The 26,318-nt window shown below is 27.7% G+C and overlaps 1 protein-coding gene across 16 annotated transcripts in view; it reads left to right on the forward strand.

Moving 5' to 3' along the window:
- LOC107453494 (F-actin-monooxygenase MICAL3) overlaps positions 1-26,318 on the forward strand; it is a 113,051-nt gene that overhangs the window by 81,805 nt on the left and 4,928 nt on the right. For 12 of the 16 annotated variants that reach the window (XM_043047107.2, XM_043047108.2, XM_043047109.2 and 9 more), the window contains 5 exons: positions 9,043-9,199; positions 12,216-12,333; positions 16,803-17,151; positions 18,901-19,685; positions 24,357-24,493. In XM_043047107.2, coding sequence (XP_042903041.1) covers positions 9,043-9,199; positions 12,216-12,333; positions 16,803-17,151; positions 18,901-19,685; positions 24,357-24,493 — 1,546 coding nt within the window. Of the gene's footprint in view, positions 1-9,042; positions 9,200-12,215; positions 12,334-16,802; positions 17,152-18,900; positions 19,686-21,237; positions 22,205-24,356; positions 24,494-26,318 lie in introns of those variants that run through there. The other 4 variants (XM_043047113.2, XM_071188442.1, XM_071188443.1 and 1 more) reach the window with 2 other exon arrangements.

Raw genomic sequence — 26,318 nt, forward strand, 5'->3', positions numbered from 1 at the left:
TTAAATAAAATACAACCTAATCAAATCGGCCGATGTTCGATCAAATCGAAAACTGGACCGAACCGTGGTAAGAGAAAACTCTGTAGGCCTACAATTTAGTGGCAAAGAGAAAAAAAAATGCGACTTTTAGGCATTTGCTACGTCAAAAGACTGCAGAAATACCGAAATAAAAATTATACAAACAAAATGAAGGATTCTTTAAGAAGGCAATCGAACCCTCAACCTCGACGCTTTGGTGAAGAAACATTACTCTTACAAGTTTCTCTTTACGCTTCCAAGTAAACAAAAATGTATAATGTTCACCATCTTTGTACATAACGCTAGATTAATTGTCCCTATATCCTTAATTAACCCTATATAGGGTTCAATACTTTCTTCTCTATNTATTTATGTCGCACTAGAACTGTACAATGGGCTATTGACAACGGTCTGGGAAACATCTCTGAGAATGATCCGAAGACACGCCATCACAATTTTGATCCTCTGCGAAGGGGGTGGCACTCCCGCTTTAGTAGCCCGACGACCTGCACGCGAAGTCAAACACTTTACGGTAGAACAGTTTAACGACCGAGGACCAAATACCGCTTACACTCGATCCCTACGCAGACTGATCCAAGTGGTCAGACACTGACCACAACCAGTGATGTTTGACTTCGGTGATCTGCTGGGAACCGTGTCTTGACGATGCGGGACGTTATATAGAAACAGGCTCTGAGTTATAGGCAATGCAATTTGGAAGAGTGAACTGATTGTAAGACCCGGTTCCCAGTAAATCACCGAAATCAAGCATCACTGGCAGCGGTCAGTGAGCGAGTTGGCAATTACTTTGATCAGCCTGTGAAGGAACCGAAGGTGCGCGGTATCGGTCCTCTTTAAAATGTTCTACTTTTATTTTATTATATTACCGTCGTTGAACAGCTGACCCAATTTTGGGTTTACGACTACTAATGTTCAACTCCGTAGCCTTGTACAATAATTTTGAACCAATCCAGAAGACAAAGAAACTCCTGGATCAGTACCTCCAGAGGTATGATTTGTTTTATGACTCGACAGATTTAACGTGCATCAGTCACCATTTACTATCCGGGGAATCTTTGGCCTTCGGGGATCGAACCCACGACTTCTTGGACATGGGCCCCGTGCCCTACCAACCAGGCTATCCCGGCCTAAACCGTTCTAGTGTAAAATGCTTGACTTCGTAAATAGGTACTTGGGCTGCCATTCTGGGGGGAGTATTACCCTTTGCAGAGAATCAAAATTGTAATGGCAATTCTTTGGATCACCATCGAGAATATTTTCCAGATTCTCGGGGCCTCCCTGGCCGAGCGAAGCGTGAAGGTGGCGGGTTCGAATCCTGCTGTAACCCTGGATGTATGTGATGTCTTTCTCTGTATTGTGCTATCTGTCCTTGGATCAGTCTGCGTAGGGACCGAGGGTGTGCGGTATTGGTCCCCGTTAAACTGTTCTACCGTAAAGTGCTCGACTTCGTGTGCAGGTCGTCGGGCTACCGAAGCGGGGGTGCCATCCCCTCTGCAGAGGATCAAAATTGTGATGGCATGTCTTCGGATCATCCTCAGGGATGTTTCCCAGACCGTCGCCAATAGCCCATTGTGCAGCTCTAGTGCGACGTAAATGAACAAATCAATCAAATCAAATCTATCTGTTCTTCTACTTGACCAAGGTTTATAAACCTTAATTGAGCACACAAGTCTGCAAATGTATGTTGTATCAATAAATCCAGATCCTCAGCTTGCCCATTGTGCATTTCTAATGCGTCGTGAAAGTACTACTACTACTACTTTTGAAGAAAAAAAATACACTGCGCTCACGCATACTAATGCAATTAAATAAACAAAGAAGTATATGAACTAAAAATAGCTTAACACTTACGCAAAGTACGCAAGTAATTCTACTCAAAGTACGAAATGTTTTCTCTTTTATTCATCTTATTTTAAATTCGAAAATGCATACAGTGTAGTGTATTATAATTTTAATTTTGTTAAATCTTACCTGTTTTATAAAAATGGGATAAGTGTAAATCTTTTTCGTTGTTATAAAATAATATAGTTACTTTCTTGTATTCAAAATTTGTACCTGCATCTTAATATGAAAGAAAAGTAAATATTCTCTAAAAATGATTGAATGTTAAAATATTAATAGTAAGGAATGTATGCAATGTAACAAAATACGATACAGCACTATGTACGGTTTTTCATAAAAATATTGGGGCAAAAACTAATTATCACTCGAGCTTTTAACTTGAAACTATATTAAATACAGTAGTCAATTTTTTTGTTGTTGAAGATTTTGTAAATATTGTTCGATGGCCAGAGAAAACAATATTTGTTAAAATTGTTTTCCCTGACCATCTTTGAATGTAGGTGACTTGTATTTTTTTTTGTTGGTAATTTTAAAGCATAAGAATTATGTAGCTAGTAATATTGGATGGGCAGTCGAATATTGTATATATTACTGTTTTGTTTTTTTCCAATTCTTTTTTAAATTTATGAAAATTGGTTTAGATATTACTAAAAATTCTTTCAATGTGAACTACACCTATGACAAACACAATCTCAAAATATTCTAAAAAACAGACAAAGGTATAATACTAAATTTCTATTTGTAAATCTCGCTCTAGCTCATTTCTTTCGATTTGGCGACGACCTAGTAAAGTTAATAACAATTGTTGGGAAACAAAACATTCGAAATAAAGGAATAAATAATAGCGAAAATGAAATAAAACTGATAGTAAGCATTCATGTCAAGAGATTTAAATTTGTGTATTATTTAAAGAAAATATTTAATTTAAATATCTTATTTTTAATTAATCTTATTCAATTTCAATTGATATAACACATACTAAGGAGACTTATAACTATATATATGCTTCATTTATAAGGGGGGAACAACAGTTTTGGGTCAACAGCTTAATTTTTATTTTTCTTAATGTTTGAAAATATCTTTTTTGCCGAAACTTTTTTTAGTGCAAATGTGTGTTAGAAAAAAAAAAGAAACTTTTGAGTAGAAACAAATCAATCGCAACGCTCCCAGGGTTAAAAAATTCGATCGTCCGACATGTGAAAATCTATCAAAATGCCCGTTAAGAATCTCCAATTTTGACGAAATTCGCCATGTTGTTAGATGGGACAACAAACGGCACCTAACGGGAATTAAAAAGAAGAAAATATTATTATAAAATAAAATTTTCCCGAACGCTGTACATTAGAAAATAATCAATATAAAAATTTATAGTATTTTAAAATAATATTTACGTTGAATGCCGATAGTACTTAATAATTTTAATAATGTTACTTTTTTCATTCGTAAAAAAACTATGAAAGCTATGCGTGTACTCCAACATTTCTTATTACTTTTTTCGTTTACAATACCTACTTATTCTTTGTTAATAATTTATACTTTAATGTGTTGACGTACAAACACCCTGAATGATTTTTGATCTAATGATCGGATTTTCATGTATTAGGACTCACTAGTCCAAATGGGGTCGCCTCAAATATGCTAATTAATAAGGGCCGACGATATTTTAAGTTACGAAATCAGACAAAAAACGTATTTTCTCGGAATTAGTATACCTTTTTTTCTACGGATTGGGATTTTGATCTTCAAACTATGAAGGATAGCTGTAATCTGAAAAACAAAATATTAGTGAGGAGTGCGGTAATGTTAATTTTATTTTTTTACATCATCATATCTCAAAAACTTATAAAGCGAATTGAAAAAATTTTGCACGCAATTATCTATTCATTTATCCAAAAATATTTCCACACGAGAAATAAATTTTAATAATAGTTTATTATTTTTTATTTAATAATAGTCGAAAATTTTTTACATCATTTTAAAGAAAGTAATTCTATTTGACTAAATACAAAATTTGAACGCAATCGGTAGAATAGTTTCTGAGAAATCGAATTTTAAATTGTAACTTTTTAAAATTTCGATTTTTTTTTTCCTCTTGCGGGAATTGCTCAAGCAATTTCGTTCAAATTTTATTATTTGCTATGTAAAATTATGTTCTTTGAAATGATCTAAAAGTTTATATACCTTACAATTCAAAACATTTTCGGCTGTTATTATATAAAATGATAAAAGTAATAGGATAAGATAAGTAATTATTAAAAATTATTTTTTGCACCGAATTATCTTTGAGTAAGCGAATTTTTATAATTGTGGTCAAAAAAAAATTTTAATTTGCAGAAAAATTTCTCGAGAAATAGAGAAACACGCAACAAATAAAATTAGCATTAATTGTTTCAAATTCTGAATCGCTCTCCTGACCAAATTACCGGGACCATATTTATCCTGGGATGGCGGCTACCTCCTATATTTTGAAGGCAATGAATCCTAATTCTGTTGAAATGCTTATTCAGAGAAAGTACGTGTTTTTGTGTCCAATTTCGTAACTTAATACTAATTTTGTAACTTAATACTAATTTTTTGCACAAAATTTCATTTATCCAAAGGTAATTCCATGCAAAAAATAATTTTTAATAAATATTTTAATTTTTTATTAATTTATTTAATAATGGCTGAAAAAAATGTTGATTTGGTTAAAATATAAAATTTTTTACATCATTTTAAAGAATATAAGTTTACGTTGCAAAATACAAAATTTGAGCGAACTCTATCAAATAGTTCATGAGCAACTGAATTTCAAAAAAGGTCAGATTTTTAAAATTCGATTTTTCTGTTACTATTCGACCTATTTTGGCTAAATTTTGTATTCTTTTTTGTATTTTGTATTCTTCTTTAAAATTATGCAAAAAATTTTATACCTTACAATACAATTTTTTTTTTACCATTATTAAATAAACTAATAATAAATATTTACCAAACATTATTTTTTGCATGGAATTACCGTTGGATAAACGAATTTTATAATTGTGAGCAAAAATCTTTCAATTTGTTAAAGTTTTGGAGATATAGCGAAACACGCACAAAATAAAATTAGCATTAAGGGGTCCAAAAATTGGAACGCCATCCTGAACAAACTATTGGGACCATATTTCTCAGATTACGGCTACCCCCTAAATTTCAGGAATCAAAAATCCGAATCCGTCGGGGGGAAAAAAAGTATGTTTATTCAGTACGTTTTAGTGTCTGATTTCTTAACTTTAAATATCGTTTGCACTAAATAATTAGAATATTTAAGGTCATACCCTCGAACCATTAAAATAGAGTCCTAGTAGATGAAAATCCAATCCTAAGATCAAAAGTTATTCTGGGTGTTTCGCTTATTTTATTTATTTATTTTGCGTACTGAATATATGTTGTTCATGTCATTTTTAAGCGAAGAATAGAATCAGATGTTTTTCTTAATATGGAATCGAAATAATATTAAAGCATGTAAAAGTTTCATTTTAGCATGGATTTTGTATTCTAACATAGCCCTGCCGCACATGTAAAAAAGTAAAAAAATTTCGAGCCCAAGTCAAAATTGAACCGCTTTCAATGAAATAATAAGCCTGTTATAATACTTTATATTCAAAATTGTCAAAAAAAATTCATTTTTTCTTCTTTTTAAGAAAAAACAATTATTTATAATAATGAAAACGGTACTAGGTTCAAAAAAGAAATTAATAATTACAAAAATTGATTAAAAGTAAGAATTATCTATTTATTAATATCTTTAAGGAATTTTCCGTCTCTGAACATTTTTCCTACCACATTTGTATTAAACGGAAAACATGAATAACCATAACTATATATACAACTGAGAAATAAAATGTACCGTTAAATTAATAAAAAAAAAATTACTGTTTAAAAATAAAGTACGCGAATTTGTTTTCAATAAATAAACGCCTTTATTGGATACAAAAAATTTATGCGCATTTCATCTTTCATATTTTGATTGAATAATATGTAGAAGTTTATCCGCTTGTGCCGGAATTGCGCATTAATAAATTATCGCACGTCAAATTTTTTTTATAAACGTCGTTGGCGACTGCGACGGCGGATATTTGCCCCCCTCAATAATTAAAAATGTCTAAAATCCCTCCCCCCAATATTTTAGACAAATAAAGATAATTTTCGCGAAATTAAATTCTTCGCGATTTAAATCCATCAAGAAAGAGATAAAAATTATTAATCTTTTTGCAGACTTAAGACTTTTTTTTTATGTGCGAAATTCAGCGAACTATTGTATTTCTAATTCGTCTCCCTCAGAAATCGGGCCCATGCGATGCAATGATCACTCGAAAAGTTAAGGGAAAAAACATAATTGTTAAATTTTATTGTTCTAATTTTTAAAACTACAGTGCTCGCGTAAAATATCCTCAGGATCATGGGTTAGAATCCCCTTTGCCGTCCGACTAACCTTGAGAGATTTTCCACTCCATGTAACGCAGATGCAGGATAATTCCATCAAAAAATCCTCAACGGATGCAAAATTTCTTCCAATACCCACGAATTATTGTCTTCTGGATTGAGTTCAAAATTACGAGGCTACAGTGATGAACATTAGGTCGATTGTTCAACAAAAATTTATATAAAAATTGTAAATCAAATTATAAGTCACGTTATTATACTGAAAAAGGTTCTCTAGAATAAAAATATATGAACTTGTTTTTAAAACGTTAAATTCAAGGAAAGAAATTGGAAATTTTTTTTCTTTCTCTTATTTCTTAAAATATCTATTTATTTGTTTTTGTAGTGTCTTTCTATCAAAGAAGGTGTTGTTCAATTTTAGCAGATTTTTTGCACAGGTATTTAGTAATAACTACCCTGAATGGATATTTTTAGGTATTCCAAATGAAGTTTAAAAAAAAGAATAGACATTATAGGTCGTATAAACGATAAACAAAAACGTATTCAAAATCTGGAGAATCATTATTTAGCAAGACTGAACTGAATACATTGAATAACTTAGTCGTCGAATTTCGCTCTCTCCAAAACTATTGCTGCAATACAGAAAAGAAAATGTATATATTTAATCCTAATGACTTTTTTTTTTTAAAACAAACAATTCTAAGCCAACGATTATTTTTTCAATTTTAGAGAAAATTATTATACTTCAATAATTTTTATGTTGTTCAAAATTTAAATGTTTTTTACTGATAGCTTATCGTAAGTACAAATATAAGATTTTTGAGTGCTCTTTCATTCAACTTAAATTTCTCAAAATTGTTGGAATGAAATCTTAAAGCGTTTTGCTATAATCACTTATTCTGAATGATTCATAAGTACTATATTTAACACGCTGCCCGATTATTAAAACCATTTTATGTTATTAATACAAGTCAGTCATATTTTTGATTATGGCAGTATAATATGATATACTTATATTAATTACATGATGTATTTAAGCTCGCGAAACGGAAAATGTTAAAATTGTTCTTTTTACTAATTTTATAGATTTTGAACCCTTATTTTAAAGGGCTCTAAAAATTGCTGATGATTTATATTAGACTCCACCTTTGTTATTATGAATGACCTATACTAATAACGTAAAAAAGTATTTAATAATAAATCAGCGTAAAATGTTATAATTGTGATTATTTTCCTCAATTTTAACCTTAATTAAAAGGGCTCTAAAATTTTTGATGATTAATATTAGATTGCACCATTATTATTATGGTCACTTGCTGAAATAGTATGATTGACCTATACTAATAACGTAAAAAGTATTTAATAATCGGTTAGCGTAAAATATTATAATATGGTATGGTAATAATTATGGTACGTAAAATATTATTTTACCAATCTTATAAAGTTTGGACCCTTATTTAAAAGGGCTCTAAAAATTGCTGGTGTATTATATTAGACTACACCTTTATTATTATGATTGACCTATACTAATAACGTAAAAAAGTATTTACTAATAAATCGGCATAAAATATTATAATTATGGTTCTTTTCCTCATTTTTATCCTTAATTAAAAGGGCTCTAAAAATTATTGATGATTAATATTTGATTGCACCTTTATTATTATGGTCGCTTGCTGAAGTAATATAATTGACTTACATACTAATAACGTAAAGTGTTACAATTTTGTTTGTTTTCCCACCAATTTTAACCTTAATTAAAAGGTTCTAAAAATTATTGACGATTAATATTTGATAGCACCGTTATTATTATGGTCACCTGCTGAAATAATACGATTGACCTATACTAATAACGTAAAAAGTATTTAATAATCGGTTAGCATAAAATATTATAATTATAGTTATTTTTACCAATTTTAACCTTAATTAAAAGGGCTCTAAAATTGTTGATGATTAATATTAGAATGCACCTTTATTATTATGGTCACTTGCTGAAGTAATATAATTGACCTATACTAATAACGTAAGGTGTTATAATTTTTTCCCCACCAATTTCAACCTTAATTAAAAGGTTCTAAGAATTATTGACGATTAATATTAGATAGCACCGTTATTATTATGGTCACTTGCTGAAATAATAATTTACCTATACTATTAACGTAAAAAGTATTTAATAATCAGTTAGTGTAAATTATTATAATTATGATTATTTTTACCAATCTTATAAATTTGAAAGTGTTATTTAAAAGGCACTAAAAATGTGTCGACAACTAATACTAAAGAACACCTATATTATTATGGGCACTTGCCAAGATATTTTTAACTAAGCGAACGTTTCAGTTTGAAAGTGTAAAATGTATGCCCCTCTTCCTTCCTTCATACTCTTTTCCCCTATGAGGGTGGGGCATATTGGTGGAGTCCACCCGGTGGCGGGGGCGTTCGTCGGTGGGTCAGGGGTAGAAAATCGATGGGAAGAGGTCGTTGTCTGCAATCCATGTAGTAAGAGCATGGCGAGTACCGATGAAGAGCAGTGTTTATCCTCTAGTTTGGATGATTCCGAAGACCCTATTCCTGCCAATTCTTCTCTAGATATTAATTGGTATAAAGAACTTCAAAGTTTCCCCACTAATAGACGAAGTAGTGAATTTGAATGGTTGAATGAAGCGAAAGAAGGTGGGGAAAGTGGGGATTTTTTTTTATTTTACTTTTCATTGACGGGCGTGTTGGAAATTTCATGTTCCTTTTTTTTTCTTCCTCCAGCTGATTCAAAACCTGATCATGGCCTTGAGAACATACCTGTAAATCTTAGCAGCATCAAATCTAAATTCGAAACCTACAGAGAGGAACATCATCTTCCATCCACAACTGATGCATGCACTTTACAGCGGTCTGCTAGCGTAATGGCTAGACTGGCTAAGTAAGTTCATTTTTTTACGTTCAATTATCTTATTATTTTAGAAGCAATAGATCGTCTTTGCGAACGAAAAATTAACCTATTTATTTAAATTTATTTGTATATGCGGTTAATAAATTTTTTCATTATGTATTTCTGTGAAACAGGAATGCGTTTTTAATATGTATAAAATTTTTCTTATTAAAAGTTTGTAATTTTTAAAAATAAAATCAATTTAATAATACAATTTTCTCTTTATTATATTATTTGAATATATTTTGTTCGTCTATTTTACATGAAAATGTGATAATCATATACTAAAATTCATTTTTTTCTTCATCTGTTTTAAAAGGTTTTTAATCGCCGACCCCTTACATTACGAAATTAATGTTTTTGAACGATAACCGGCATCCGAGCATAAATCCAGTGGTCACTGGGGGGGGGGCGAATCTCACTCGGAGATATATTTATATTTTGCATACGATTTTATTTTAATGTTAAATTCTAAAAGATTATATTGACGACAAAATGGTTAGAGGACTAATATGTTTTTTTAATAAAATAATTATTTCGAAACTTTCATTGTGCTAAATTAAATGAAATTTTTATTTTCATTTTATTTCTATCCCTTATAATTTTTTTTTTTTTAGTGTGAAACATAGTTATACAATATTTTTTTGTGCCCAATGAAGTATGTTACTTTTATCTAGACACCATTCTTAATTACAGGAGACTGTAAGTTAAGAATGGTGTCTAGATATAGTCAAGTGGATAGGAGATAATCAAGCTAAAAGCCTCAAGTGCAATAATAAAAATTTCTTATTCTGGCTTAAGTTTTGTTTTCTGTCCAAATTTAACTTATGGGGTCATATAATATATAATTTTCTTTTAGAAAAATTTTGTTTTCTCTATTTGATCTCAAAATTTTGATTTGTAACTTAATATTAGCATTTAATTATTAAGTAGCATGTTCTAAGTTGGTCTTTAAACTGAATTAAATACATAATAAATAAGAGTCTGATTTTTTATTAACCGTGTTATAATATTTTTTATTTATTTTTGGTTTGTTTATACTGCTGTTCAAAAATCACTCCTAATATTTAAAAAAAAAACTTATTGGTTATAGTCATAACTGATGTCTTATTTTAATCAAATGGGTATGAGACAAAAATAACTTAATGCTAAGTTTGATCTCGAATTTTTGTCCTGTAACTTAATATTTAGTATTATTTTACCAGCATATCCTAAGTTGTTTGTAAAACAGAATCATTTACCTAATTAATGAAAATCTGATGTTTTATTAAAAATATAATTATTTATTTTGTTTTACAGTTACTGTTCATATCACCCTTGATAATTTAAAAAAAAAAAAAAACTTCCATTGACTATAGTCATAAAATGATATTTAGGTATAGTTAAGTTGTTATAAGATAACCAAGTGACTGAAAATGCAAAAATAAAAATTATTTTTTGAATTTTGTTTCTTTTAAATAATCTCAAAATTTTTTTTTGTTATTGAATAATTGTCTTTAGATAGAATTTATCTAATAAATGAAATTTTTTATCTTTTATTAAATGCGTTATAATTCTTTCATTATTTTTTTACTATTACTGTTCATATTATGTGAATGTAAATAATTAAAAAAATCAATCTTAATATTTTTTTAAAAAAAACATTTAACACTTTCATGTGCTACAGTCATAAAATTGTGTCTAGGTATAGTAAAGTGGGTATGACATAATTGAACAAATTACCAAAAGTGCAAAAATAAAACTTGTGTTGGGATTAAACTTTCATTTTCTTTACTATATATATGTATATAAAACCATATCTTCCTGATGTATCAAATTTTTGAGAAAAAGTGTGTCTTCTATGTTTGATCTAAAAATTTTGTTTGGTAACTTATTATTTGTTTTTGGGTAGTTAATTACCTAACCTAAGTTAGTTTTAAGATAAAATAATTTACTTGATCAATGAAAATATGATCTTTTCTTAAATGTGTTATATATTTTTTATTTATTTATATTTTCCTTGTTGTTACTGTCTAAAAGTGAATTATTATTTTTTTCTTTTTAAAATTTTAAAAAAAATTCTTGTAAAAAAAAATACTGTTGCAATATTTTATCTGAAAGACCTGACACTGCATGAGCAAGTTAATGTTAAGAAAGGAAAACATGAGATGGCTGTAATTTATTTAGCTTTTCCGTAATGTAACATTACAAAATGAGAAAATAATTTTAATGTTAAATATTTCTGTTCTGTTTTTTTTTTCTTTCTTAATCCAGTTTGCTGTTTTGACACTATCTTTTGTGCTTGAAAAATAATCTTTCTTTTTATTTGTGGTGTCAAATTTTGTTTTTATAAATTTCAATGTATTTGGTCACTGCAAACCTCTCTCCTTTGCCCCTCCCCCTCCAAGAGAAAATTGCCATACATTTTGTTGTCAACCTTAATATGTCAAAGATGTCTTTTAGAACTAAATTGTTGATATTCCCTAGCAATTTTGAAATAATTGAGTTAACTCATAATTTGTTTAGCTATTTATTGGTGATGTAAATGATCTTGACAGATAGATCATATCCACTCTGCTATACATAGACACCATTTTAATGGCTACAGCTACATAGAAGTTAAGATGTGGTAATTTTTATTTCTGTGCTTTATTTGCCATAGATTAAAGTGTAAGAATTTTTTGCTAGGCCCTCACCAAAACATTTTGTTACAGGGTGTGTAGTGTTTTTGAAAAGTGCTTAAAGGTGCTAATTTACGATTTTTATTTTTAAAAGCTCTTAAATGTGCTTTTTTTATTGGGTGTTTTTAAGAAGTGCTTAATTTTCCCTTTTCCAAAATAAGATATTTTTTTTTCCTTTACCATGTCAATTTTCGCCACGTATAATGCAAAAGCCTGGTTTTCACATTGTTCTATTTAGTGTTTTTAGAATGCATTTCAGGGTACATAAATAAATAATCTTTACATTGACCAAACATGTTAAATTTATAAAAATTTTGCTTTTGTACTGAAGCATTTTATTTTCACAGATATCAATCAGCTGTTTCTGGAGGAGAAAATGAAAATGGAGAATTGTCAGAATCAGACAATGATGAAGAATGCAGTGAAGATCCTACTGTAATTAAACCTAGTAAACACAAGGAAAAGGTATGACTGCCAAATTGTACATAATTATTGTACGCTCCCCTGAGTAACTTTTGATCTTATGATCGGATCTTAATGGCTTGAGGGGGTAACCTCAAATATGCTAATTATTTAGTGCAGACGATATTTAAAGTTAAGAAATCAGACACAAAAATGTACTTTCTCTGAATAAACAAACCTTTTTGTTGTTGATGGATTCAGATTTTTGACTCCTAAAATATAGGGGATAGCTCCAATTTGAGAAATATGGTTCCAATAGTTTGTTCAGGAGGGCGTTCCAATGTTTGGACCCCTTAATGTTAATTTTACTTTTTGCGTATTTCGCTATATCTCCAGAACTTTTTTTAACAAATTGAAAGATTTTGCTCACAATTATAAAATTTGTTTATCCAAAGGTAATTCTGTGTAAAAAATAATGTTTGGTAAATATTTATTATTAGTTTATATAATAATAGTAAAAAATGTTGAATTGTAAGGTATAAATTTTTTGCATAATTTTGAAGAATATAATTTTACATGACAGAATACGCAAAATTTGAGCAAAATTGGTCAAATAGTTCCTGTGAAATCGAATTTTAAGCATTGGACTTTTTTGAAATTCAATTGCTCAGGAACTACTTGACGGAGTTCGCTTAAATTTTGTCAATTAAAATTATATTCTTTAAAATGATGTAAAAAAATTTTGTATTTTAACCAAATCAACACTGTTTTAGCAATTATTAAATAAATTAATCAAAAAATAACAAATATTTATTAAAAGTTATTTTTTGCATGGACTTACCTTTGAATAAACAAATTTATAATTGTGTGCAAAAAGGTTTCAATTCATTTTATAAGTTTTCAAGATATAGGGAAATACAAAAAAAACTAAAATTAACATAAAAGGGGTCCAAACTTTGGAGCGCTCTGCTGAACAAACTACAATAATCATTTCTCAAATTGCGGCTTATATAATCAAAAATCTGAATCCGTCAAAAGATGTGTTTATTCCAAGAAAGTACATTTTTAAGTCTGATTTGGTTTCTTAAAATATCCTCTGCACTTATCGATTAGCATATTTGAGCCATTAAGATTGAGTCCTAGAACATGAAGTTTTAATTAAAATGTCAAAAGTTATTCAGGGTGGTCTGTTTTTCTCTTTTTTTGCGCACTGTACATATCATCAAATATTATGAAGTGTTTGAAGTCTTTTTATTTTAAAACTACTAGATTAAGTTGAGTTGTTCAAATGTAATACCTGATCTCAGCTAATTAGATAAAATGTGTGATGTTGAAAACAGTGTCATTACAAACCAATACTAAGAGTGTTTACTTGTGTTTTCCTTTAAAAAATAGAAATATAAAATTAATTTAATAAAAATTGAAGCAGCATATATTAAAATGAAAAATTTTGTAAGTTTTCTTTTTTTTCTTTTTTTCCTTTCTTTTTTTTTTATGCTACTGAATCACTTTGTCATACCAGTTATCATATTTATTTGTTACCCATGAGAAAAAAGATCATTTAATCACTTTTTTTCTGTGAAAGAATTTTGTTTCATCAAACTTTGCATTAATTTATTGCAAATTTTTAATTATGTATGAATTGACTATAAAATTTGACTTTAATTTTCATTTTATACTTGGATGTTATTATGGAATCTTTTGTTTTATTTATAGTTTGACACATTTAGCTACTTAATGTTATATTGTTTAATCCAGTAGTTTTCTAGTAATTAGACTGTGAACACCTTTTTTTTCTCATCATTCTGTTTGGATAATAATTGAAGTTTTATGTGCAAAAACTTGTCAAGCTCCATTAAAATGAAGGAAATTTTTTACTGAATTGCACCTGAAATTAAAATTGACAAATGGACTCCATGTTACTTAATTTTTTTAAACACTAATTCAGAATAATGTATTCAATTTTTGCATACCTCATGTTTATAGGCAGTGATTGCTTATTTTGGGGAGAAATTTATATTAAAGGAAAAAGCATTATCAATGTCTGAAGATATCCTTTGATCTGTTGTTTTTTGGTGAGATAAAAGCAGTTTTTCCCAATTGTTAATCAATTAGAGACGTGCACTAAAAAAAAATTTCTAGGCCAACTTTCCTGTATGCAAATTACTCTGTTGGTTAAGATTTCAAAAAAAATGGAAATGGTAACGAGCTGCTTATATAGATCTCTTTAGAATTTCCTATCCTATTGGAATTTTGCTTAAAATCCTAAACAGATCTTGTGAATTCATGTACTTTCACCCCCTCTCCCAGAAAATGACCTAGTTGCATTTATTCAGCATTTAAATCGAAACAATAGCTATAATTCAATTACTTAACAGATACATCTTTTGTTATCTTATTTTAAAAAACATATAAAAGCGTCAAATATTAAATTAATGTTCATTTATTGAATAAAGTGAAGAAATTGAATTTTCAGAACTCCATATTTGGTTGTAATCCTATTACACTTTCCTTAATATAATGATAAAATATGATAGATTCATCATTAGCAATTTAATTTCCAGAAATATTATTGTTCAGCAATATTAGGTTTAATTGAAGAAAGTTTAATAATGGCTAATAAAAAATTTTCTTTTTATATTTGGAGAAATGTGGCATTTTTAATTGTATGTAATGCCACAATTTATGTTTTCCTAACATCTTCATGAATGACAGCTCTATAGATTTTTTCACTGAGTTTTAAAGTTGTAATGAAATTTATGTAGAAATCAATTTATTCTTTTGCAATGCAATTTTTTCTTGGCTAATTTTGTAACTTAATTTGGACTTATATGATTTTGATACCTAATGCTTCAGTTATTTGTTTTAAATTTTGTTTCATTGTAATAAAAGGCCTAAAGTTTTTAATTTTATTTTTAAGTATATTGACTAATTTTTAGCATATTACTTTCCTATGAATATTTTTAAAAACAATTTAATCTAATCACACTTTAATGCATTTCACTTTCATGCAATATTTTCTTTGCTCATATTAGAAATTATTTTGAATTGTCTATGCAATTCTGAGGTATTTATATTTATGAGATTTATGTTTTAACTTTTAATAAAAATGAACATAGTATCTTTTTATACACTGTAAGTTACATACATAGTACATATTTTTATAATTTTTGACCTTTTTTGCAAATTATCATGTTTTTTTTGTTGTTTTTTTTGTACTTATTAAGTTATATTCCACTAACTTTTATTACTCTTCTAAATCTTTTTCCAAAAATCAAGTGATTAAAATGCACAAATTAGGAGACTCAATAATGTTTTATGATGCGACAAAAATTAAAACAGGATCAGAATTTAATTAAATGATCATCAAGGTTGATCATAGACAATAAAGGTGGAATTAAAATCAAAGAAGCAAGTTTATTTCTCAGAGGAAACTAAAAATCATTTCTATAAATTTTTTTTTTTTGTTGATTCATTCATCAAATAAATTAGTTTTGATAAACTTAACTATGGCACTGTAAATTGTTCAATTTTAATGAAAATTTTGCTCTTTTTTTTCTCCCTTCATCATTATTTTACACCATATGTTCACACCATATGTTTCATATAATATCAAGTTTAATGATTTCTTTATTTACAAAATACCATGTAAAATTAAAATAACAATGTCGTTTTAAATGATATTCTCAAGTATTTCAAAAGGATAGTGCAACTAATCATTGCAAAATTGTCTGACCTTATGACACTGGTCACACATGCATAAAGCTGGCTCTGTGGAGTTTTTATTTATATATGTATGTATTATAAACTCACTTCAACTGTAAGAAATAATTTTAGCTTTTGTTTAAAATAGAATAGTTTAAATTACTATTTTAGTTATCCTTTTATATATTGCATAAAATTAAATTTCTTCATTGCACAATGTTTAATAAATGCGTAATAGCTGAAAAAAATCATTATTAGGTTTTTAATGGCTTTTTTATTTATTTATTGTTATTATTTTTTTGTGTGTGTTCCAATTTATCATTCTTTTCACATAAATTTAAATTGAGTCTAATTTATGAGTATAAATCTCTTGCACAGTTTATTTATCTACTTTAAAACTAAAAAAAATGAACTAAACTTTAAAAAAATGAACTCTCATATTATGATTATTTATCTCATTTATATCAGGCTACTTCCCTTCATATTTATGACTCTGGTAAATTCTTTCTCTGTGGTAACAAAATTTTAAGGAAAAATAAAGGAATGAATTATTATTGAAAATTAAATAATAAAGTTAATAAAGAATTATATTTGAAAAATTATTATTAAAAATAAAGAAGTTTTTAAACAAAACATAATATTGGGAAATTTTGGGAATGTAAGGAATTTGCTTATTCATGGGCATAAATATTTAGGAGTTTACTATAGTGAAAATAAATTCAAAACAAACATGTCTCTTTTGTTAAGTCTCATGCTTTATCTTTACACAAATTGAATATAATAGATTGTAATTTAAATTTATTTAAAGTATTTGATTAAATATTTAGGTGGTGTTTAGTGGAATGTCTAGTTTGAAGTCACAGTGGGAAAGTGGTTCAGTAACTGCAACCAAAGAGGAACGGATTGAAGAGAAAAAAGAAGAGTTAAACAAACTTCGCCAACGTATATGCCTTGGTAGATCTGAGTCAATGAAAGCAGTTTATGAAAAAGCTTGTCAAGATACAGCTAAACCTGTTGTCAGTAGGACAGAGGCAGTTGATATTGGGCGTGATGTTAAAGCTACTAGAATAAAAGAAAAGTTTGAAAAAGGAGAACTAGTTGATGAAGTTGAGGATGAAAAATTAGAAAAATTCCGGAAAGAGAAAGAAGAAGATTTAAGTGTTTTTACAGAACCAGGTAATTAAAAAGGATGAAATATTTTTTTTAAATTGTGTATTATGACACTTTTAATATGTTAATTTTAAATAAGTTTTGTATTTTGTCCACTGCATTGAATGTTTCTTAATCACTGCTCTCTGTCTCAACATAGGAACTCTGTCTCAACGTTTTAAATAAAGTAAAAAAAAAATTAACCAAATGAAAAATTTAATGGTTTTTTCAATTTAACATAAGCTTTGCTTCTGCTGTTTTTGTTAATGTTCTCTTTTTACCATGACTTCCTATTATCTGAGAGTCAGTTACAAATAACATGAATTATGAGCACTCTTAATTTAAAATTATGATTAATTTATGTTATAAATTTATTTTATTTGATTTTAATTATGGTTTAACACTTTTATCAATTTCTGTTCGTAAACTGGTCATAATAAATGTTCAACTAGCTGAAATGGGTTATGAAAATTAAATTAATAAGAAAGAAATTGTTAGGGACTATTGGTTATGTTGCTGTAAGCTATGTATATGTGTCATATTTGATGACAAACTTCTGAGGTATTATCAGTGTTTAATTCGTAGAAAGATAAGACCTGAATGAATAATGAAATCCCAGGTCTGTAATGACCCCCAAAAAAATGTAGTCAATTAACATTAATGAACAGCATTTTAATTTAAGTGTAATCAGTTATTAATATAGAAACTTGTTTTTAAGAATTGTTTTATAAGTTATGCTTTTATTCAGAGGTATTTCTTGACTGCAATTATAGTAATTCTAATTTTTGAGTATTTATAAATTATTAAAAATAAGTATTAAAAAATTAACTGAATATAAACTCATTTCTTATATATATTGTCAAGATTAAATAAATGACTTGTTTATTAGTTAATTGGATCAGTTTTTGTTGGATGAACAACAGTTAAAGATATATTTTCCATATAAACAATTCTCATTTTTAAAATTTTGATAATTTTTACTTTGTCTATACTTCAATCAGATTTGTGTTTGAATATTTGTATTTTAATTTTAAAAAATGTGTTTGAGCATTATGCCTGCAGAACATGGGCGTCGTTTGTGAAGAAGGTATTTGTCCCCCTCAATAATTAGAAATCTTTCAAAATCCCCCTCATCAAACAAATAAGAAATAGTAGACAAATAATACAATTTTCATGAATCATTATTGTTTTAAATTCGTCAAACTTAAAGGCAAGAAAGTGATTAAAAAAAAAAAACTTTCTAGTGTTTAGTGATCAGAAACAATTAATATTTTTTTGATGTTAGAGATCTATTATAATTGTGTATTTTAATTTCAACCCCTCAAAAATTGTATGCCTGTTGCACAATAATTTGCAACTATATAATATGAAGCAACTATATAATCTGTAAAACCATTCATAATCTACACTTGAAGTACCTATACTGAAGCCTTAAATTTGATGCATTTTAAGAAATCTTTATAATTAATGTAAATAATTTGTCGAGAAAATAAATTATGTGGAAAATGCAATAGAAAACTAATATTTGTGGTTTGAGAGATCTCTTTAAGAATTAACTGATTACATATTTTTCCTTAAAAAACATGTGAACTAAGAAATTCTTAACTCCCATATTTTGTTTTTCATGGTGATAAATATTTTTTTTAATTAAATTCTACTGAAACTGTTCTAGGTTTTAATAGTTGAACCGAAGGCCAATAGCTGGCAATCTTGGCTTATCGAAGAATCATTAGAAACAACAACATAGTTAAACCTTATTTTTTATCTTCTTTTCAGGAATGGCGAATGATGCTAAAAAGTTGTTTCAACAAATGGATGCTACAGTTAAAACAACTCCCATTACTCCTTCAAAATCACCTACCAAGTCACCAATTCATGATCGTCAGATCAATTTCCATTCGCCTGTCAAAGAAGGCGATGTTGTGAAATGTAGCGAACCTACAGAAAAAGAAGATATCCCAGTAGACACAACAGATGTAACTCAACGATTTAAGTTTTTTGAAAACTATTCTGATGCTCCCAAAGAAAGGAAAAGATTCCAAATTACTCCTCCCCGAGAACCTGCGAGGGAAAGCTCTCCAGAGCCTGAAGTTCCCCATGATCCTAATGTAGTAAGAGCAGTTGATACAATTGATGACATACCATCTACTGATACAGCTCGACGAATGCTTGATAAATTCAAGCAATTAGAAAAAGAAACTCCTTCTCTTCCATCTGGTCCAAAACCTTTAAAACGTATAACACCTCCTAGGGAATATACAAAAGTTGATGAAAGTCACGATTCCTCTCCAGAGCCAGAACGTGATCCAAGTATAATTCGTTCCAGTTATAAAGCAGATGAAGATATTGTTGTTGAGGCAGATAAAGCTAAAAGTTTAAGAGCAAAATTTGAAAATTGGGACACAGAGCTTAGAGATAACAGGCGTAATGAGGATGATGAAGGCGAGGATTTCCTGCCCCAGATTGATACAACTAAAAATTTAAGAGCTAAATTTGAAGCTATAAAAGAAGACACTGTAAAAACACCAGAGAAGCCTAAGCCTAAAGTTAACAGATTTATTGTAAGTATTGACTAACTACATTATTTTTTAAATAAGTTTTTTATGTAATGTTATGCTACATTAAATAAGTTTTTAGTAAATGCTTTTTATGCATAATTTTTCAAGTAGTCTATTATGCAATTAAATGATTCTTTTCAGTTCATAATTGCTACTCTGCTTGTGATACATTATTTTCAATAAGTCAATGTAACAATTAATTAATTGAGTTTCTATTAGATACATTATCTATTTTTGTAATCTTTCTGGATTCAAATAAAATTTGAATATGCAGTAGATATTTTAAATGTATATTTTAAATTAAAAACTACCTATTCACTTAGAATTTTCTATTGAACCTTTTGTAAGAATTATATTTCAAATTATATTTTTTCTTACTTTTGTTTGATTAATTTGTTATTAAGTGTAGAGTAAAGACATTTAAATGAAATAGAAAAAACATAAAGGTTTTTTTTAAATAAGTTACATTAAGTATATGAAAAGTCTCTTATAGTACACCCTATATTTCAATCATTACAATTCTTGTAATGTTTGTTTTCATCTGCTGTTAATTTTTTCCTATTTTTAAAATAATCTTTCTTATTAAGGAAAAAAAACCAACTTTTTCTTTAACGTCATTTTTTAAAAAAAATTTTGGCAATGTGCTTTTATTAGAAAATTTAAACTGTTAGAAGTGAAAAGCAATTGAACGTACAAATTGATACTCATGTGAGTGAGAATGTCAATTTTATTGATTTGACACTCTTATAAATGAAATAATAATTTCTCATAAGTATGTTTTCTAAAAACAGTATTTTTTTAGGATTCATTTTTATCTGATATCACATTTTTATCTATAGCTTAACACTTAGTACAACTTAAAATTGTTTCTGTGTGTTAATATTTTTTATTAGAGCATTTTTCTGTGTAAAATGGCCAAATTTTGTTTTAAAAAAATTTAAAACAATTAAGATGATTAGGCAAATTATGGTGTTTTATAAACTAATAACAGTATGTTTTGTATTCCTAGTTCAGTTTATGATGTTTAAGTATCATTAACAACTTCAATCTGGATGTTTATTATGTTTTAAAATCTTATCTGTGTTATTAACAAGCTAATACTTTGTGTTTATTATTCAAAGCATATATATATATATATATATATATTTATATTTCCTTGTTTCCCACTAGTATGATATTCATGTCATGTATACTTTTGCTGAAATTCAAAGTTTTTTGTTATATTTTTATACTTATATTTATAAAATTAAAAAATTCTTAGTGATTATTGATTATTAAATCTCATAATTGAATAAAAATTGAAGTGTTCTAACTTAACTTATCTAACTTAATATTTATTTACTCAGCTAAACATGAAAATTGACTTTGATTTTGAGCAAAGGCTGTTTATATGTGAAATTAAATTTTTCATAAATAAAATAGTTTTGTGTTGCCACTCACTTTAATAATTATTTTTGCTTTTGATTTTATTCCTTGTCGCTTTTTCTAACAATTCTAACTTTTTATAATCATACAAGTTGCAATATGAGTTATTTCATAATCTCCTCAACTTTAGTTTATAGAAACAAGTTTGCAGTGTTAAAACTGTCAGGAGCATGGATTATTTTACTAAATCGCTTGATTATTTAACCACCAGCTGTTTAACAGAAGATGCTGCTTTTAGCATTTGGAACAAAGAAGATTTGAACTTTGCATGACGATTACTAAAAATTAATCAGAATCGCAAATTTTAATTCTATCTTCTTTCCCTAGTAATTGCCAAGAAATATTCTTAGATGTGATTGATGTGCTTCTATCAGCAACTATTACACATCTTGTTGATTTGGGCAACCATTCAAGAAAATCTTATATTTTATGATCAGTTGTTGATTCATCAAATTTGAGAACATCACAATTATGGGATGCCTAACGCAAGGAATATTTCTTTGTAGTCAAACACACAGATGTATTGTTTTAAAGGTTCCTCTGATCTTCTCATGCTATATGAACTGCTTTTATCGATCTGAACTTTCCATATTAGATTCTGTTCTTTTTGTACATTTTTGTTTGAAGAACTTAAATTTTTAGTTCTTGCTATTTGTGAAGCATTATTTATATTTTTTGACTCTAAATTTGATATTTTAGTTATTATTTGAAATGGACTTTAAAATAAGTTAATGCTTTGATTGTTTTATATGTCTGCATATGATATTTATTTTTTACTTGTTAATTAGGAAACACTGAAATTTAAGTTGATTTTAATTTTTCACTTAAATTTAAAATGTTAATTAGTTTTGATTAAATCTGTTTTGTCAATGCATTAAGATGCTAACATGCTATAATATCTAGCTAAGTACAAAATGTTCACTGCAGAAAATATGTACTATGCTGCAAATATTTTTTTAGAAAAAAGAGTCTTTTAATATTATTTAAATTTTTTACGCAAACTGTATTACATTTTTCGTTTGAAACAATGATATTTCTTACCATCACTCTTTTATAAAAAAAAAATTTGTATTTCAATAAAATATGGAATGACTTTGTGTAGAGTAGTCATTATTTTTTTCTTTTTAATTTAGTTTTATATTGATATTGCTGTTTTGATTCTTTCTTGATCAATTTATGTTATTTTAAATTTGTTAGGTAATTCATTTAATAAATTTTTCATGTGTAACTTTATTTTTGGTATAATGAATGTTGCATAAAATACTAAGCAGATAGATGGAATTAAAAAATAAAAAAAACCTTCATATATCGCTGACTTAATGCTTTGAAGAAATTTTTTTAGGCTGATACTTTACTCCATACTTACTCTTTAATTCAAAATTTGCATTGAAAATGTGAGTATAAATACGTATAGTATCAAAGCCCCTAGCATCAAGAAACTGAAACAAATAAAAATGTGTTTAGTTGATTTTATTTTATGTATTCACTTAATATTTTTTTTTTAACGATGACTGCATAGTAGAGATGCTTTTACTCACTTTTAGAAGCTGGGCTTGAAAACTTTTAATCAGAGTGTAGAGTCTTAAGTAGTAATTGTCCTTTAACATATTTTACTTAAAGTCTGCTCGAGATAGATGAAAGCCAAAGTCCACAGTCTTGACATTTGAGCTTTCAAATCTAAGAAAAATATTCATTAAAATTTTTCTACTTCTACCCTGAAAGTCAAAAAGTAAAAAAAAACTAGAATTGGTGGAATTGTTAAATGTAATAAGCCAACAGACTGCCATGTTTCTTACCTATTTTTTACATATTAAAATTAAAAGCGCTTACTTAATTTGTTTATCTTGGAATTTAATACTTCTTAAATTATTATACTTAATAACTAATCCAAAGTTTTTATGCTTGTTTAATTTGAAAGTATATAAACACTTAATCATGAGCTTGAAATTTTCACACAACTAATAAATTTCAGAAGAAAATATCCCCAAAAATTGACATGTCAAACAATGGAGCAAATCAAAATGCCATAGCTAGGCTAGGAATTTTATCCAAATAAAGCAACCATACTCTTTTTATAAAAAAAAAAAAGTTAAATAAGTTACTTCTAAAAATATTCATTTTTGATTAATCAGTTTTAAATAAGAAATCAATCAAAATAAATTTGTTTTCCAATCTTGATTTTCTAATTTCATTTGATATAATTTTCTGGTGAAAAGAATTGCCTTGTAGCGCCAAGTAACAAACAATGAGCAGCTTTCTACTCGGAACGTGGTTGGACAGATTTCCAGCTTTTGAGTTGAAAACATCCGTCATTTAGTAGACTTTGATACCTAATACTTGAATATAAAAAGTTTTTCAGAGAAAGGCTTAAACAATAATTGTGATGAACATTGACTCTTAACATATGGTGATTTACTTTGCTGCAATTTTTTCTGTTGCTACAACCTAAAACTTTTTTGAAAAAATCATTTCCAAAATGTATTATTTATGTGCAAACAATATTATTCAATTCAGATTGTAAATTTAGTATTTTTTTAAATAATTTTTAAAACTCCTTCGAGAAATAATTTAAAAAAATTAAATAGAAAATCTAGCTAGAACCTTGCTAAAAAAAGAATAAATATATTAGTACAGTTATCTTTCTAAATAAATTTTCTATTTTGCATAATATTGTGAGCACAAATTTTACATGGACTGATGATGCGAAAATTTTTTTATATATATAAAGCTTCCAGGGCAAGTCTAATAAAACTCAAAAAAATAATTTTTATTTTTCAGAAATTAATACTTTTGCAGCTTTGTTAGCCTTGAGTTATTGATTTGGTGTAATGGGATTTTTGTTATTTTAATTTTTAAAGCAAAGAAAATTTATCTTAAATGATTCAAATTTCTTTATTCTTATAAGCCAGATATTTATTTTTGGTTGATGTTTTTAAAACTTAAAATATGTTTAGTTCTTCTCTATTTTTCAATTTCAATAGTGTTTGAACTGAAAATATCTGTCACATATTTTAAATTATTTGATTTAATATGAAGTGTTTTTAAAAATGTTTATAAATTTACAATAGTATAAAATTAGTTAACTTATTAAACATCACACTAATAATAAATTCTTTTCTGTTTTTTAATTTTTCTGTCTATTTAAAATATAGGCTGATTAAAATATTTAGTAATTTTTAAATTTTAAAAACGAACTATTTAAGAAATGTGTTGAACTACACAATTATAACATTTTATGTGTATATGTAGCAAGAACAAGCTGCTGTTAACACAGACGTCTGCAGTTTATGTGGAAAAAAAGTTTATCCGATGGAGAAAATGGAGACGAGTGGTATGCGAATCCATAAGAATTGCTTTCGCTGTGCCCATTGTTCCTGCATGTTGAGGTATGTTTCTCTTTTGATTTAGCTTTCGTTTGTCTGTTATTTTACATAATTAAGCTAGTTTTTGTATGAACTCTAAAGATATTCAAATATTAGTAACTTAATTTTGTTATAAAAAGTTATAGACCTCTTTCTCCCTTTCCTAAATGGCACCAAAGTAATCTAGTTTAAAATTAAACTGCAGTCAAACCCCGCTCTAGTGAACCTTTAAGGGACCAAAATTTCAGTTCACTATAACCGTTTCGAACACAATTTTAACTAATGGTTCCAAACTCCCCTCTTTTATTACACACTATTTAAATAAATGACCAATAAAAAATTAAATACAAGAATGACTGAAAAATAATACGTAATAACAAAAATATGTTAACTTTTATTTTTTATTACGCTTCATCTTGCGTAAAAATTTTTTTTTTTAATCTTTAGCTGATGAGCAATCCTCAACTTCGGATATGGAAACACTTACCGACTCTCTGATAATTTTTCCTGAATTTATCTTGTTCCGCTTTTTAAACCAGTCTAACCAGACATTCGAGTACATAAAAGTAGTCTCACCAAATCGTTTAGCGAACTCATCAGCTTTGATTTGAAGTGTTTGTCCAGATACAGGAAGATTGCGGCTTCTTCGAATACTGAACTAATTATGAAGCAAACAAGAAAAATGCTTATTGCTACATTTAATGCTATAATTAGTTTTAAAAATCGGTATATATATTTATTTTGAAGTAGAAATTTCAAAATTATTACAAAAAAAAAAAATTAAAGTAAATCTGCCAAAAACAGAAAAAGTGCATAATATCCAACTTCCTCTCTCTTTTCTACTTCACTATATCCAAAAATAAAATAACATTATACGTGCGTATCAAGCTACGGGAGGGAACATTTTGTTCTCTATATCTGGGAGTTCACTATAAACCGTGTTCACTATAGCAGGGTTTGACTGTATTTACATTAAATTGGGCAAATAAAATTTAATTTTTACTCAATTTGATTTATTTTATTAGTAAATAAATTATAATGTTGCTTGTGGAGAATCACTAACCTTAATTCTGCTTTTCATAAAAGATCTAACTGAATATATCTTTTAAATGAAAAGATTTGACTTACTGAAACCTTTTGAGAGATCCTTTTTGTATCAATTGCCAAGTTTATTTGTAAATCAGGCAATAACTTTACTTTTTAAATTTTAGGAAGAGCAGTTGCAGTAAATTAAAACATATAATATTAATTACTTTATGTCAGACTTTTTCTTATATACACAGAAAATCTTTATTAAACAACCTAGTGTAGTTAAATCTACCATCTAATTATACTATAAATACATAGGAGCCTGTAGTATGATAATATTACATTTAATTTGATGAAAATATTTCAAAAAATACTTACATTTTGTTTCAATGTTTTTCAAACGCTATTCTTAAAGGTTATGCATTATTTGAATGGCCTCCTAAAACTAAAAAAGTACATGCTAAATGACATTTCGGGAATAAGCAAATTTTTAGGTTCAACAACGTGTTGTATATAGATGTTCTAGGTGACAATATAAGTATCAATCCTTTCCTGATCTCTGTTAACAAATTTCAACATGCTATTATGGCCTAAGGGGATTTATTGTCAATCAAAACTCTTTAAAACTTTCCCACTAGCTAGAACGCTCAAATTTCAACTGGAGCTTTGTATCTGAAGACAATACAAGTTACAATTTTTCCCTTAATAGGGCTAGCAAAATGAATCTCAATTTTATAGTATATTGAAATTTTGACCGCTTACTGACCTAAGCTAACAGGCGTATAGCTAAGAAAGAATTAGATTAACTGAAACTTTCAAA

The sequence above is a fragment of the Parasteatoda tepidariorum genome, chromosome X2 (genome assembly GCF_043381705.1).
Source record: "Parasteatoda tepidariorum isolate YZ-2023 chromosome X2, CAS_Ptep_4.0, whole genome shotgun sequence".
NCBI classification, from domain to species: domain Eukaryota; kingdom Metazoa; phylum Arthropoda; class Arachnida; order Araneae; family Theridiidae; genus Parasteatoda; species Parasteatoda tepidariorum.